The sequence below is a fragment of the Epinephelus fuscoguttatus genome, linkage group LG6, assembly GCF_011397635.1.
Source record: "Epinephelus fuscoguttatus linkage group LG6, E.fuscoguttatus.final_Chr_v1".
Classification (NCBI taxonomy): Eukaryota; Metazoa; Chordata; class Actinopteri; order Perciformes; family Serranidae; genus Epinephelus; species Epinephelus fuscoguttatus.
Window position 1 is genome coordinate 41835074 of NC_064757.1, and position 13790 is coordinate 41848863.

Genomic DNA, 13790 nt, shown 5'->3' on the forward strand with positions numbered 1-13790 from the left:
GGAGGCATGGCTTCTTTTCCAGCATCTTCCAACGTGTCTGCTAAACTTCATAATAAAAAATGAGTGTTTTATCGTTTATTAAATGTTGTCCTCCCATGTACCTTATGTGCTTGTATAATCTTTATTCATCCCTTTACAATGAGAAGAACTGCCCGAGTTGTCAGCGAGCATCATGTATTTGGCCGAGTCTCAGGTGGCTCTGATTTCCCAGCAGGCCAGATGGCAGCGCTGTGTGGGCAGTGTGTGTGTGTGGACGAGGGGCTGTGAGAAGAGGGCCAGCAGCCTCGTGGAGGGAGGATTGCTCACACCCTGGCTCTCTCCTCTGTCCCCGTGCAGCTGTGCTTCTCCCTCCAACTTGAACTTTTAATTTGTTCAATATGTGGCAGAGGACACGGAGTAAAACAGAACACATGTCTGGTGGCTGAGGCTCGACAGGCAGGGACTCAAAGAGGGATGATGACACTGTGTGGAGTCTTTTTTTTTAACTTGTAAAAGTCTGCTGCTTCCACTGCAGAGGAGGCTGTTGCTATGATAAAGGAACAGTTCACACTTTTATTGATTCCCTGTACTTAGGGTGGATTGTTTGCCTGATATCAGATAAAATTGTCAACTCATTAGACCCAGTTTCCATCTTCAGTCTGACATTGTGCCCACTTTTTTCCGATGGGGAGGGAGATGCAATTTTCCCTAACGAGTCACTAAAGACCACCATATCTGCCGAACTTTAATGTCATTTTGAGTCCACTCTGATGCGTAGCCATGCTGACATACGGGTGTTTTGGTGGAGCGGGGTGAAGTAAAGCAGACTACGATGTTAGGTGATATTTAGAAGACATGGCGTCTTGACAGCAATGTCTGTTTTGTCTATAGTCGTTGCAATTGTCGTTATTCCTCGTTGTTCCTGGCACACAGCTTGACAACAGCATCCGTGGCACTCATTGGATCAACTGTTTCTCAACCAAGAAACCATTGTTTCATTTTACAATACCAGACAAATCAGTCAACTTGTTTGAGTGGGCAGATTTCAAAGTTCTGGACCCAGGCCAGTGAATTGCACCTTTAATTTCAAGGTTCACACCGTCATGAAATTTCACAGTCACATTTTCAGGTCTTGAAAGTCACGGACTTTGGTTGTGTTTAGTGAAATCGTCACAGTTATCTCCGTGGATAAGCTTCTACACAATGTAACATAACAGTATGTTTATTTTCTGTAGCTGTGGATGTAACGTTGCTTCAGTGTGCGTCGACGTAAGACAACATTTTATTTACCATCACATACGTTTCCTCGTTTTCTCCCCGCGTTCTGTCTCTTCCTTCATGTGTGCCTGCTTGCTGAAATAATGTTTGAATAGAGTAGAGAATTACGGAAGTGTATAGCATTCACTTGACAAATTAAAAAAAAACCCTGTTTTTTTTGTTTTTCGGTGTACTTGTTCCCTGTTTTACTGAGTCATTTTTTCACAGTTTTTCGTTGCAATTTTTTTCTGTTTTTTGGTTGTTGGTTTTTTTTTTTTGGTGGTAATTTTTTTCTGTTTATTGTAGTAATTTTTTTTCCTGAACGAGGAGACGACATACTTCAAAATCTCGCAAGAAGCTCCCACCTGGCACCTGCAAGTGACTGGTGCCTGTGTAAAGTCGACAAACTAATGATAACACCAAAACAAAGTAAAACTGAATTAAACTAAACAAGCGGGTCATGTTTGCTACCATTATATCGAGCTCTCAAGAAAGGAATGAAAGCATCTGTTGTTCTATTGCTCTCTTAACTCTGAAAAAAATACTCAGAAAAACAGAAAAAATTCCACAAAAACAGATACATTACCATGAAAAACAGAAAAATAAAAAAATTACTCAAAAAAACAGAAAAAATTACTCAATAAAACAGATTTTTTTTTTTTATTTGTCAAGTGAATGCAATACGCTTCCGTAGAGAATAGAGAAATGTTTTCCATGAAAATATATGGGAACCTTGTAATTTTTAAATGATTAAACCAGATTAATTTCAACAGTTTAAATTAAACTCTGGATTATTAAAACTCAAGATAAAACCACGGGCGGCACGGTGGTCTGGTGGTTCGCACTCTCGCCTCACAGCAAGAGGGTTGCCGGTTCGATCCCGGGCGTGGGAGCCCTTTTGTGCGGAGTTTGCATGAACTAGGTTAATTGGTGACTCTAAATTGTCCGTAGGTGTGAACGTGAGCGTGAATGGTTGTCTGTCTCTATGTGTCAGCCCTGCGATAGTCTGGCGACCTGTCCAGGGTGTACCCTGCCTCTCGCCCGATGTCAGCTGGGATAGGCTCCAGCCCCATGACCCTCAAGAGGATGAAGTGGTTAGAAGATGAATGAATGAATGAATGAATGAATGAAGTTAAAACCACCATGATTACCATATTGCCAGGATGAATGAGCTCCAGGTCGAAATAGTCACTGACAAAAACCCATAAATGGCACTATGTCATGACATGACACCATTTCATTACAAATTTTTGGGTCATGTTTATAACTATACTTTATAAGGTTTGGTGATATGGTCCACCAGGAGAGATTTGGCAATACTGTTTATACCGCGGGAGCTATTGGAGGCACGGTATGTAGCAAATCAGGGCTGGCCTCAAGGTATGATGATTTGGGCAGACGTGGAGGAGAGTGAAGTTGTAATACAGAAACCCGTAACACTTGAAATCGTCGTATCCTGGAGCCTTAAAGCTTCCATAACATAATTTTCACTGTTTTGAGTCATCTTGAAGTCAAGTGTTTGTACGGAAGTTTTAAATAAAAGAAGAAAATACTCAAATAATGAGCACAGTAAAGATATATTTAGCTATTTCTTAATTGAATTTACAGAACAATTACGCCTCTATGACACACAGATGTTAAGTTATTCTTCCCCAGGAACTTGCTCATTTCATTGTGTCCATCTCCAAAATGCAGCCATGAAGTTAAATGATCTCAACTGTTAGTTTGAGTTAAATAGAGATCCATGTTGAAACTGAAGTTTAAAGGTTCAGAGCAACTTGGTGCATCACATCCTTAGTAGCTTAAAACTGCCCAAAATCAACAACGAAGATTGTGTGTTCCTGGTAGTTTAACAGACAAGAATTTGCCTTGGGGAAATCCTCCATAAGATAGGTAATGTGTTAAAAAGTGATGTGCCTAATTTTACCTTACATGTTGAGCAATGAGTCTCTGTCATTACCAGAATGTTCCTTGTGATTTCTGCAACCTGATCAGAACCTTTTCCAAACCTTTTCCAGTGGAAGTGTAGCAGCAGAACACACTGTTTGTAGTTGATGCAGTGAAAAGTGGAGCATCCACAGTACAGCAGCTATATGATGCAGTTTGGACTTGCTGTTGAGCTCATTAACATTTTGTCAGAACAACAGACACGTGCTGGAATAATGTGACGAGTGTTGCAGTCGTCCTGTTGCTGTTGGATTAAGTAAGCCCTAGATTAACTAAGATACTGTATAGGCTGCAAAGCTCTAATGTGGAAAAAAGTCTCTGTTCTGGTAATAAAATCTTTCAAAGCCCGTAGCTTATCACTGCAAAATAAGCATCTTGCAACTGGATTACAACTCTCATGCTTGCAAGTGTTTTCACACTACAGTCCAGATGGGAGATTCGTTCTGTAACCTAAATGGATGCCTTCTTTCCTGCGTCTTTTTTTTTTTGTTTTGTTTTTGATATTGTTAATGTGATAAACTATACAATCAATTAATACGACAAGCCAATACAAATATTTGGAAGGGAGCTAACTCGCCATCAGCTGTGTTTATTTCCTTTCATTTGCCTCCCAAAATTTGTTGTGGAGACTTATTTCAAACTGAGAGAAGACAAACACATGGCAACTTAAGTTTTCAGATGTAGATTTGTTGGACTAATAGATTATTGAAGATTTCTAGATTATTTTCTGAACTGTGGAAGAAAAGTCGAGAATAATGTGCAGTGGAACATGAGTGTTCCTTCATGGCCTGACTCGTGCTCTGGATCAGATCCTACTCGATGACTAAATGACCTACGAGTGTTGTGATTTTAAGGTGAAGTGACAGTTTGGGCAGCATCCATCATGGAGCTGCAGATTCAGTACATGCACACAATGGCTGGATTCAGCTGCAAATAAAAATATGACTTTCCATTTCTTTGGTGCGTTGGAGGATGTGTCCGGTTGCAACCTTCAGCTGTGCCCGCTCATTTAAAGCTTCATGCACTCTGAGGATGTCAGAAACATTTCAAACGTCATACTCTCAACTGTATCCATGTCAGTAACAGCGACGTTGTTTACTCTGGGTCATTTCTTGGAATGACTGTTTGCAGATGTGGTCGTTATGCAGGTGCACTAAGCGGGAGCAGCAAAGTTTGGACATGATTGTGGTGTACACAATTATTATAAAAACCATTAAGCTCGCCAGCATTTCCTGTGGTTGCATGACGTCTTCTGAAACGTTTACACAACCTTCCAGCTTTTGTTGACTCAAGTGATCTTTTCCCCAAGTCTGACACTGAGGTCAGGAAATTGGAAAGTGGACCTCACACCTTAAGCATCTCCTGTTTTGGGGCATTTGAAATCGTCACCTATCCAGAATATTATGCAGAATAAAGGAAATGAAAATAAGGAGCCATATTTGTTTAATTCATCTTGCTATAGGTCTGAAAACCCCACCCAGCCTCGTGCACACTGCATGCATGTTTGACTCAAATCTTCAGCTACTAGAACGAGAAATATTCCTCTGATCGTCAGTATCGTCCCAGAAACTTTCCCAGAAAGACTGTGATAATTATTATTTACAGTATTTGTGTATCAGAAGACATAAAATGTCCCAGAGTTTGGTGTGAGCTCTGAGTCTCTGCTGTACTGTCTGTCTCTCTGAGCTCCTCAGAGAGTCGCAGCTCTGGGGGACTCAAGCTGCTCAGGGTGCGAACACTGCGAGAGATGAGAATGGAAATCAAACACGCACACACACACACACACACACACTCAGTCACACTCTCTCTCCACTTCACTTCTGGAGCTCTGCCTCAAGTTACAAGCCAACAGTCCAAGTGACAAACATGTTGTCTGAGGACTGGGCAAACGTGGACCTCTGCAGCTCCTGTCAACACGCAGCGAGGGCCCGCTAACAAGACTTCAGTGGAGGTGGCTAAACTCCGGTCAGATAGTGGTGTAGTCGGCGACATTAGAGGATTATTTTAGGTGCTGAGATTATTGACGACATGAGATTCAACAATTTTACAGAAGACTGAAATATAAGTGCAGGAATTTTGTCGCTTTTGGCAACAGTGGAGCTCTTTGTTGTGTTTTTAGTTCTTTTAAAAATGGTCTTACTGAAAGTATTATTCATCACAGTTGCAATGTGCAGTCAGTGAGTTAATGAGAGCATCAATCAGGAGCTTTAACTGTTGATTGTTTTAAAAGTTTAACTATTAAACTGCAGAATATTTTTACAGGATGTTCAAGCTTTTTCGATGTCACACTTTGCAGCTTTTTTGCGCCTCATTTTTTAGATCACTAAATCTTTTTTTTTTTTTTTGAATATTTATAAAATTTCTGACATTTTCAGACTAAAAAATAATATAATTATGATCATAACAGAGCAATAAGAAAGATTAACATTAGTTTAAGCAGTGATTTTTCATATCTTTGCTGCAAACTGTTATGTTGTGTGTTGGACCTCTCAGATACATCAACAATAAGTGTTGTTATAATCAGTTTAGTTTGATATCAGGGTTCAATATATTTCCATTAGTTTCAGTAGAAGGCCAGTGGAGTGTCTGTAATGAACCGTATTTATCACAGTCTTCATTTGGAAGTGGCCGCCTCCCTCTGACCCCCCGCCTCACCCCTTCCTCTTGTCTCTTCACCTCTCCGTCTCTCCACCTGACTCATCCACCCGTCTATCTGCCGTCACGCTCCCGTCCGTCTGATGAGATTTCACTGACATTCCATGCTGACATATTCAGACTATTGTTCTGCCGCTCCGGGTGGCACAGGTGGGCCTCCATCTCTCCAACATGGCCCAGTTACAAGGCGGCACTCCCTGCCAAGCCAGGCCCCGCTCATCCGGGAACAGGGGAGCTGGAATGGGTTTGACCGTATTGTGCTGCACCTGCTTCGCCCTCGCACCAGATCCCCCTGCTTCGCCTGCCATTCTGCTGCCGCAGAGAGCACTTCTTCCCTCACCGAGCCCCCCGCGCCGTAAAACCCGTAAAATCCACTGAACTTAGCCGCTCTGATGGCCGCGGCCAAAACAGCATCTGATGTGCCTTATTTGTTGACTGTGTGAGATTAGTTGCAGAGGGTACACGTCGAGGGGCTTACCATGCAGAGATGGAGCGAAGCCCCCACCCCTCCATCAAACACCCACCAGCCCTGCCAAATAATGAGAAATGGAAGATTCTCCAGCTTGTCTAAAGCCCTCGTCACAGTCGGTCCGTGCACACTTCTGCTCCCGAGCCAGACTGTAGTGCAGATACTGTAAGAGCTCCCACACCAGAGGAACTGGCTGCTGACTTCTGCATTCACTCTGCAGCTCAGGCGCCAGTGCCTTCATCATTTCTGTCCATAATACCTCAATGGGGGCATCCACCTGGACTGTGTGAGGCCTGTGTGTGCAGGGATGTGCCTTTGTGCAGAGATGTGCGGCTCAAATCTGTGCACATTTTCATGCAGATTCAGATCAGGTCTTTTTAAAATCAGATTCTGTACTAATTAGCGCTGGCGTTTGGAATTGAACTTGTGGTTTTGTCCCTCAATGCTAGTGCAACTTGGGCTGTGATGGATTAAAGACATTTTTAGTCGACTAATAATGACAAATCATCTTCTCCAGTCTGATTCTCCCTCTGCACATGAGCGTAGTCACGCACAAGGATCCTGTAAAGCATATTAAGCACCAAAGCATGCAGTACTGGTGAATATTGTTGTTTAAGAGCTGTGATTATCTGTATACTTTTCCAGTAGTGACTAATGACCCACACTCATCCCTTAGAAAGTCTTGAAACGTCTTCGTCACCCAGTCTATAAATACTAAGTGTGTAGCTGGCTGCGAGGGGCCAGCCATAAATGGAGCAACATATTTAAAGTCACCTGTCGGGACAAGAATGAGAAATCCGGAGTGTGTGGACACATTATTTTTAGGGCTTCAGCGGATGCATCCTGGTGCTGTGATAGCGAAGCAAAACTATTTTATGGTGATGTTCTCACTGCGACAGGGTCTGCATTATTACTATGACAACCGAAGTAGTACTATCAGCACACGGCGTGTCTGTGGAGATCAGGCTCGGACAATGAGAACTAATCAGTGTGGAAATCCAGAGAGCAGGAGGCACAGTGTGTGAGAGGAGACACAGAGAGAGAAATCAGGTTCAGGTCAGAAATCAGATGACACAATTACATGTGCAGGATTCAGTTGTTTCACTCTACACACAGTTGGTCAGTAATCGCAGCGCTCGCCTTCCTCGTCCCTATTTTTGAGACAAGATTGTCGTATTTTTAGCGTGTTAAAGGACCCTGTTTTTGTGATATGACGCTGCAGCTTGATCTCGTTTTGGCCAGTGCGTTTGGACAGTGACACAGTGAGAGGACAGGCTTTGTAAAGCGAGCACACATTTATTGTTGTTTTTTTTTCTTATTGGATTTCGTATGTTTTGAGCTGTGAAAGTTATCGTATTCAGACTGATTTATTTCAGTTTCAGTGGGACTTTGGATTGTTTTATTTTGGCTGCAAAGACACACCGCTGCGAGTCATGATCCTCTTTCATCCTGGCACAGTATTCCAAAGGGACACTGTCTCTGTCCGTAGTCTGTATCATGGACATGTCCGCTTACAAAACACAAGGTGGACATTCAGTTATGAGTCTACATGACCAAGAAAACAGGGCTTTCAAGCAGAGACGCTGCTCGTTTAATTCCCCCACTTGTCTTGTGCTGTGTAATTTTGTTCTTTTCATGTTGCACACTTATATAAATTAAAAAACGAAGAGGAAGAAGAAACGTTGCTCTGTCACAGTAACCTCGTATCTCGAATCCTTGACCCTGCATGGTGGCTCATAGGGTCACACTCTGAGCTAGAAGGTCCTCATTTCAAAGCTAATTTGGGGACTTTTATTGTCGAGTTTCTGCCCATGATTGTGTGGCTTTCCTCTCAACCCAAAGGACATTCTTGTTGCATATTAAAGGGTCAGTTCGCCCAAATTACAAGAGAAGATTCTCTCACTTTTCACTCGTGATTTTAAACTTTTAAGGAGCTTCTGTCAGACGTAAGAACACACTTTATTTATGGGAAAACATGTTGCTGCAATACAAACAAAACCCCATTCACTGTCACTGTGTTGGTCGCCTGCATGGACAGATATGACTAGTAAACATGGGTCTGTATCCTTCAGGAATACCTCTGCTGTTGCTGTTGAGCAGTCCTCAGTGTCCTCAGCTCGGATGCCGCTCTCTGCCTCCAAACATTTCTAACTCGTACACATGTTGTGAGCAGGTTACAGTGAGCACATGTAAACACGCAGACAGAGACGGAGGGAGATGATGAAGAGGTGCAGAGAGTCAGAGCCGTGTGTGTGTGTGTGTGTGTGTGTGAGTGAGTGTGAGGTTGGAGGCCCCGCTGGCTGCTGGGGATTCGCTGTGCGAGAGCTCCCTCTTGGTGCCAGTCGGCCTACTGTTGGTGAGCAGGCTGCTGATGCTGCTGCTGCACCGAGAGGCTCAGACAGCTGCCTACACACACACACACACACACACACACACACACACACCAAACACACACACACACACATAAATACACATGTTGGGTGAGACCATGCACAGGGAGACTTAAGTGAGATGTCTTTTTTTTATTTGTCAGTATTTGTCAGAAAGGTGGTGAGGACACAGGACCAAGTATCAGATGATACTTCATTTGATTTATTAAAATATAATTTCTAACATTGGAGTTTAAATTAACTTTATTTATCCTGAAGTAAAACATGCTCTCCGTATATTTTATATGTGCTATTTCCGAATGACCTCCTATTTTTGGTATCAGTATTATTATGATGCTGTGTCTATTGAATATTAATATTACCTCTTTCATCTTTGTTTTCTTGGTTTGTTTCACTTGTGTTAAAATATATTAAATTAAATATTATTTATAAATACATACATATTTAACTTTTATCTTAATCTGTACTGTTGTGGATTTTTTTAATTTTTTATTTATTTTATTAATTATTTATTTTTATCTATTTATCTTTTATCAAAGAGTCCAGTATCAAATCATGATTGCACTTTTTATGTTAATTAAATTATATGTAAATAATTAAAGATAATAATTTGAAATATTAGCAAATATAAAAAAACTAAGTCTTAATTGCTTTATATAAATAACTGTGTACAAATAAAATATAAAGTGTTTTTTAATTATAAAGTTGTAATCGTCTGTCTGTCTCTCTCTGTCTGTGTGTTTCAGGGTCGGTGTATTAATTTCAGCCGTGTGCCGCATCAGTAGAAGAGAAGAACTACTGTGTGAAAACCAACATGTGCTGATCGCTGTGGACACCAGAAGAATTTCAGGTTTTTTTGTTTTTTGTTTGGAAGATCTTTAGTCCTGCAGCTGAAACCACTATCTGTTCACTCCGCTCTACTCTGTGCACAAAGTTTCCTTCCTGGTTTTCTGCTCTTTAAACCTCTGCAGCACACAGGGTGAAATGTTAATACTGATTCTTGTTCATTAAGTTATTTACTACCTTTTTCTGTTACCAAATATTTTTATAAATCAAGAGGAAAAATAAAGAAACAAGCACAAGGCGCCCCTGAACTCAGCACTCAGACTCGGTTAGCTTTTTGTGCGCACCAAAGGCTTAACATATTCTGACCATATTGTGCCTTCTGTGAAAAACCTAATTTCATGGACACAGACGGAAGCTATCTAAAAAAAAAAAAAAAAAAAAAAAAAAAAACTGGAGAAAGGGGCTGTTTGCCTTTGGCGTGGAAGTCGGAATAATCCCAGTGGGCCTCACAAGTGCAGAAGTCCGTTGCCTTTTGGCAATGTCTCATCACGAATCCTCTCCAACTTCAGCAGTGCTGGATGCCTGGCGGCTGCCCTTTGACTGGCTGATCTTGTCATTTTAACACTGAGAAGTGCACACGCATGACAAATTGTAGACAGGATGCCCCAAGGTATTGGAACGCACCAAGACTTTGCCCTGTAGTTTTTCATTGTTTTTTTTTTTTTTTTCCTAAGACACCTTCCTTTCATTATGCGCTCGGGACAAGAAAATTAATAGAGCGTTATTCGACCGCAGGACAGCCTCCTGACCAGGGTGATCTCCAGCTAGGTTTGAGGGATTGATGCCTTTAAGACCTTGACATGGCGCTTGGTGTTTTTTGCCCCTGTTTTCCGTGCAGTCTGCTCTCTGCTCAGCAAGGCGTAGCACATCACAGCCCATAAACAGGCCTATCAGTTAAGACTTTTAAGATATAGATACAGCTGCCTCGACACTCCTCTGCCCACCGTCTCAATCCTCCAAGGGCTTCCCGGCCGCGTCACAACCCACTAGTTCTCTCAGCACCAGAATATCAAAGTTTAATTAAAATAATTAAAGGCAACAGCAAGCAGCAGCCTGTGAAGACTTGGCTGTCTCTTTTTTATGCCTTTTGACATTGAATGACCTATTACTGCGTTCTTCACAGGAAAAAGAGGACACCGCGCCACGGTGACGGTGTACCACGTCCAAAACGCAAACCCAAAGTAACGGATGCGATGGACGGATAAGTATTGTTCATTTCCAGAAATTATGCCCCCCCCCCTCCACCCCCAACTGCCTCACTCCAAAAAGCAGGGTATATATATTTGTATATATGGTGGATTTCTCAAGCGCGCTGTCATGACGCCAATCCCAAATGATGTTAGTGTGAGCGGAAACACTGTGGGGGAGGAAAGGGGGCAGCAGCTGAAGAAAAAGGCTCGAATGATCCAGTCACTTCGGATACCGTACTTCAGATGCAAAATGGATATTCGAGTCGAAACCTGACAAAGCGCGCCGGCTTTGACGGGAAGCGGTATAGACAATGACCAGTGGCTGGGTCAGTGGGATGTCTCTGTGCAAGCAGGGAAGCTTATCAAATGACACTAAAAATAAGTTCAACAACCATCAAGTTTGAGGGGGAATGGGTGAGCGTCTCACATTCGGTGGGCATGAGGGCGCGCAGGACGGGCGGCGCGCAACACGCCGGCCTAATTATTCCTTTGTTTCCTCTCCATCCCCGATCGGAGGGACATAAATAATTCCAAATCAAATCCTCGGGGTGTGCTGGTATTTATGTCCGACTTAAACGCTTTTAGCCTCTTGCATAATTTTGCAGGCTGACATTTAATAGGCTCATCAGCCTCTTTCTGGACCGTCGCTGGACGAGGAAATTTTAGCACTTAGATCTTGTCTTTTTTTATGTTACAACCAAGAGCACAGGAATGTTATTAACCCGAACTAATGAGATATTTACATAGCAGTCACAACACGAGTCGCCCCGCTAATAACACGCCACGTCCCCTCTGTGTCCTCTCCACACATCATTACACACCGTAGTATTCATCCTTAGCACCTATTGTTGTAGATTTAAAAAAAGATCATTGCTGAATTTCTCTGTGCCTTTTTTTAAAATGCTGCATTTGATAAAAAAAGTATTTTTGTATGTCTTCACTTGTAAAATGAGGCTGTTTTAATGTCATTTAAACACCAGGAATTACAGCTGAATGTCTTTTTTTAAACCATTTATCCACATCAGCAAAGTTTTTCCAACTTTATCACTTCTGATACAACTGAAATTTAAAAATCATCACAATTGTTGATTGATCTTTGTTTTCTTTCAAGATTTCTGTCAAATTTCGGATTTAATTTGAGTTGCATGCACTCCTCTCTGCTTGGTACATTATTATCAGCTCATTTAAGGTGCCACAATTGTAATTTATCATCATGTTATCTTTAAAATTGTACAGTTTTTGTCTTTCATATTTCTTTTTATACTCATGTAGCACCTTTACGTCCAGGTTCAGGTCACACAAGCTGCACATATGTGTGTGAGCTGCAACCGAAAAGCCTCTTATTTGCAAAGCTTTTTTTTAAAATGAGTTTTACACTGTTTTTATTTTGTTCTTGTTTTACACTGCAGTCTGTTGTGTCAAATATACATTCATTGAAAAGCCAAGTGTGTTTTTTGTTTTTTTTCTCTCTCTCTCTCTCTCGGTCTCTCTTTAACACGTGTGTGTGCTGGTAGGGGTGGACATGCTAAAGGCGATCTTTAATTGGGCCCTTACAGATTTATAGGGCCCGACAGGGAACGTGATTATACAGAGTGTGTGTGGACAGAGGAGTGGACAGTGTGCAGCCTCTCCCCCTGTGAAGTCAGTCACCGGAGGCACCACACACACACAAACACACACAAACACACACAAACACACACACACACACACACACACACACACACACACACACAGAATCCCTCTAAGGTCTTCAACGCCCCAAAAATGAGGTCTTGCATTTAGTAAAAATATGCGCTCGTACACCTTCTGCTTTATCCACGTTTGCATGCTGTGACAAGATGCCAGCTGAGATGTGTGTGTGTGTGTGTGTGTGTGTGTGTGTGTGTGTGTACATGCAGTAACCCCTCCTCCATGTTGGAATTAAAAGAGGAAAGTAATGTCATCTTGTTCGAGGTCTAGATGTCACAAAGATCCCACGTTTTCGTCGGCTGAACTCTCCTCTCATGAATATTGTTGAGCAAAATCAGGTTTTGATTGCATCTCTGCCACTAAAAGTCTCAAGAAATCATCTTGTGTTGTCCAGAGACACAATTATGTTTTAAAATATATCCATATAAAGCAGTTACTGTGAAGATTGAAGTGCCTGAGCAGTAATAGACGGATCTATGGACACACAGAAAGCGCGACTACTGTTACAATGATCAAACATGTCACAGTTTTAGTACCATAATTCTACTTTATAATTATTGTACATTACAATTGTAAACAGAAGCAGGTTCTATTAAAACTCCTTTTGATTTAAACTTAAGAGAAATACAAATGTAAAGTCATTCAAAGCACTGTTGCAGGTTTTTGTACACAGTCTTCTATATACCAGCGTCACTGTATCTTAGCTGCTCTTTGTTATTATGTGTAGCATACTTTTTGGCGTTTCTTTGTAGTAATCTGACTTTGTGTTTTATATTGCTTATTTTAGAGCTGTGTATTTTTTATTCTGTATTTATTATCCTGTGTTGTCTGTCTGTAACTTATGTCGCTGCCTGTCCCAGACAGGACACTCTGGAAAAACAGATTTTTAATCTCAAGAGGTTTTTCTGGTTAAATAAATATATAAAGTTGCATGTTGTAAAAAGAGGAAGAAAAAAGAAAAATCACTTGAGGAAGACCTTCATTTTAAATGATGCAGAGACGGTAAAAACAATCAATAAGCAAACAAAGAACCAATATGCATGCCAAATACACGAGAAATGAAATCATACAAAACAACAAGCAGTAATAGCAGTGTATAATTTCCTCTCTCTGGGAGTTCCACAGACTTCTTTTTGTTCCTTTTACCTCCATGGCAAGTGATCATTTGTTTGGGTTTAGCGCCAGTGTCGTGGTGACCATTGCATCATTTCCTGCTACATTTCTATTGGTTGATTAGTAGACGTAGGTCGTAGCAGCTGTCACACTGTGAGATAGTCATCCTAAATTTCTGACACCGTCAGAATTTTATTTCAGGTTATCTCTGGTCGCAAGATGTTGACATTGGCCGTCCTTGAAGCTTTCTCACGG

At 41.6% G+C, this 13790-nt stretch overlaps 1 protein-coding gene across 1 annotated transcript in view; it reads left to right on the plus strand.

The window, feature by feature from the left end:
* The window catches only part of antxr2a (ANTXR cell adhesion molecule 2a), a 119226-nt gene extending 107048 nt beyond the window's left edge, over positions 1–12178 (plus strand). The window contains exon 17 of the mRNA XM_049578554.1: positions 9444–12178. Within this exon, the coding sequence (XP_049434511.1) occupies positions 9444–9482 (39 nt within the window). The 3' untranslated portion in view covers positions 9483–12178. The remainder of the gene's footprint in view (positions 1–9443) is intronic.
* Positions 12179–13790: the final 1612 nt, after the last annotated feature.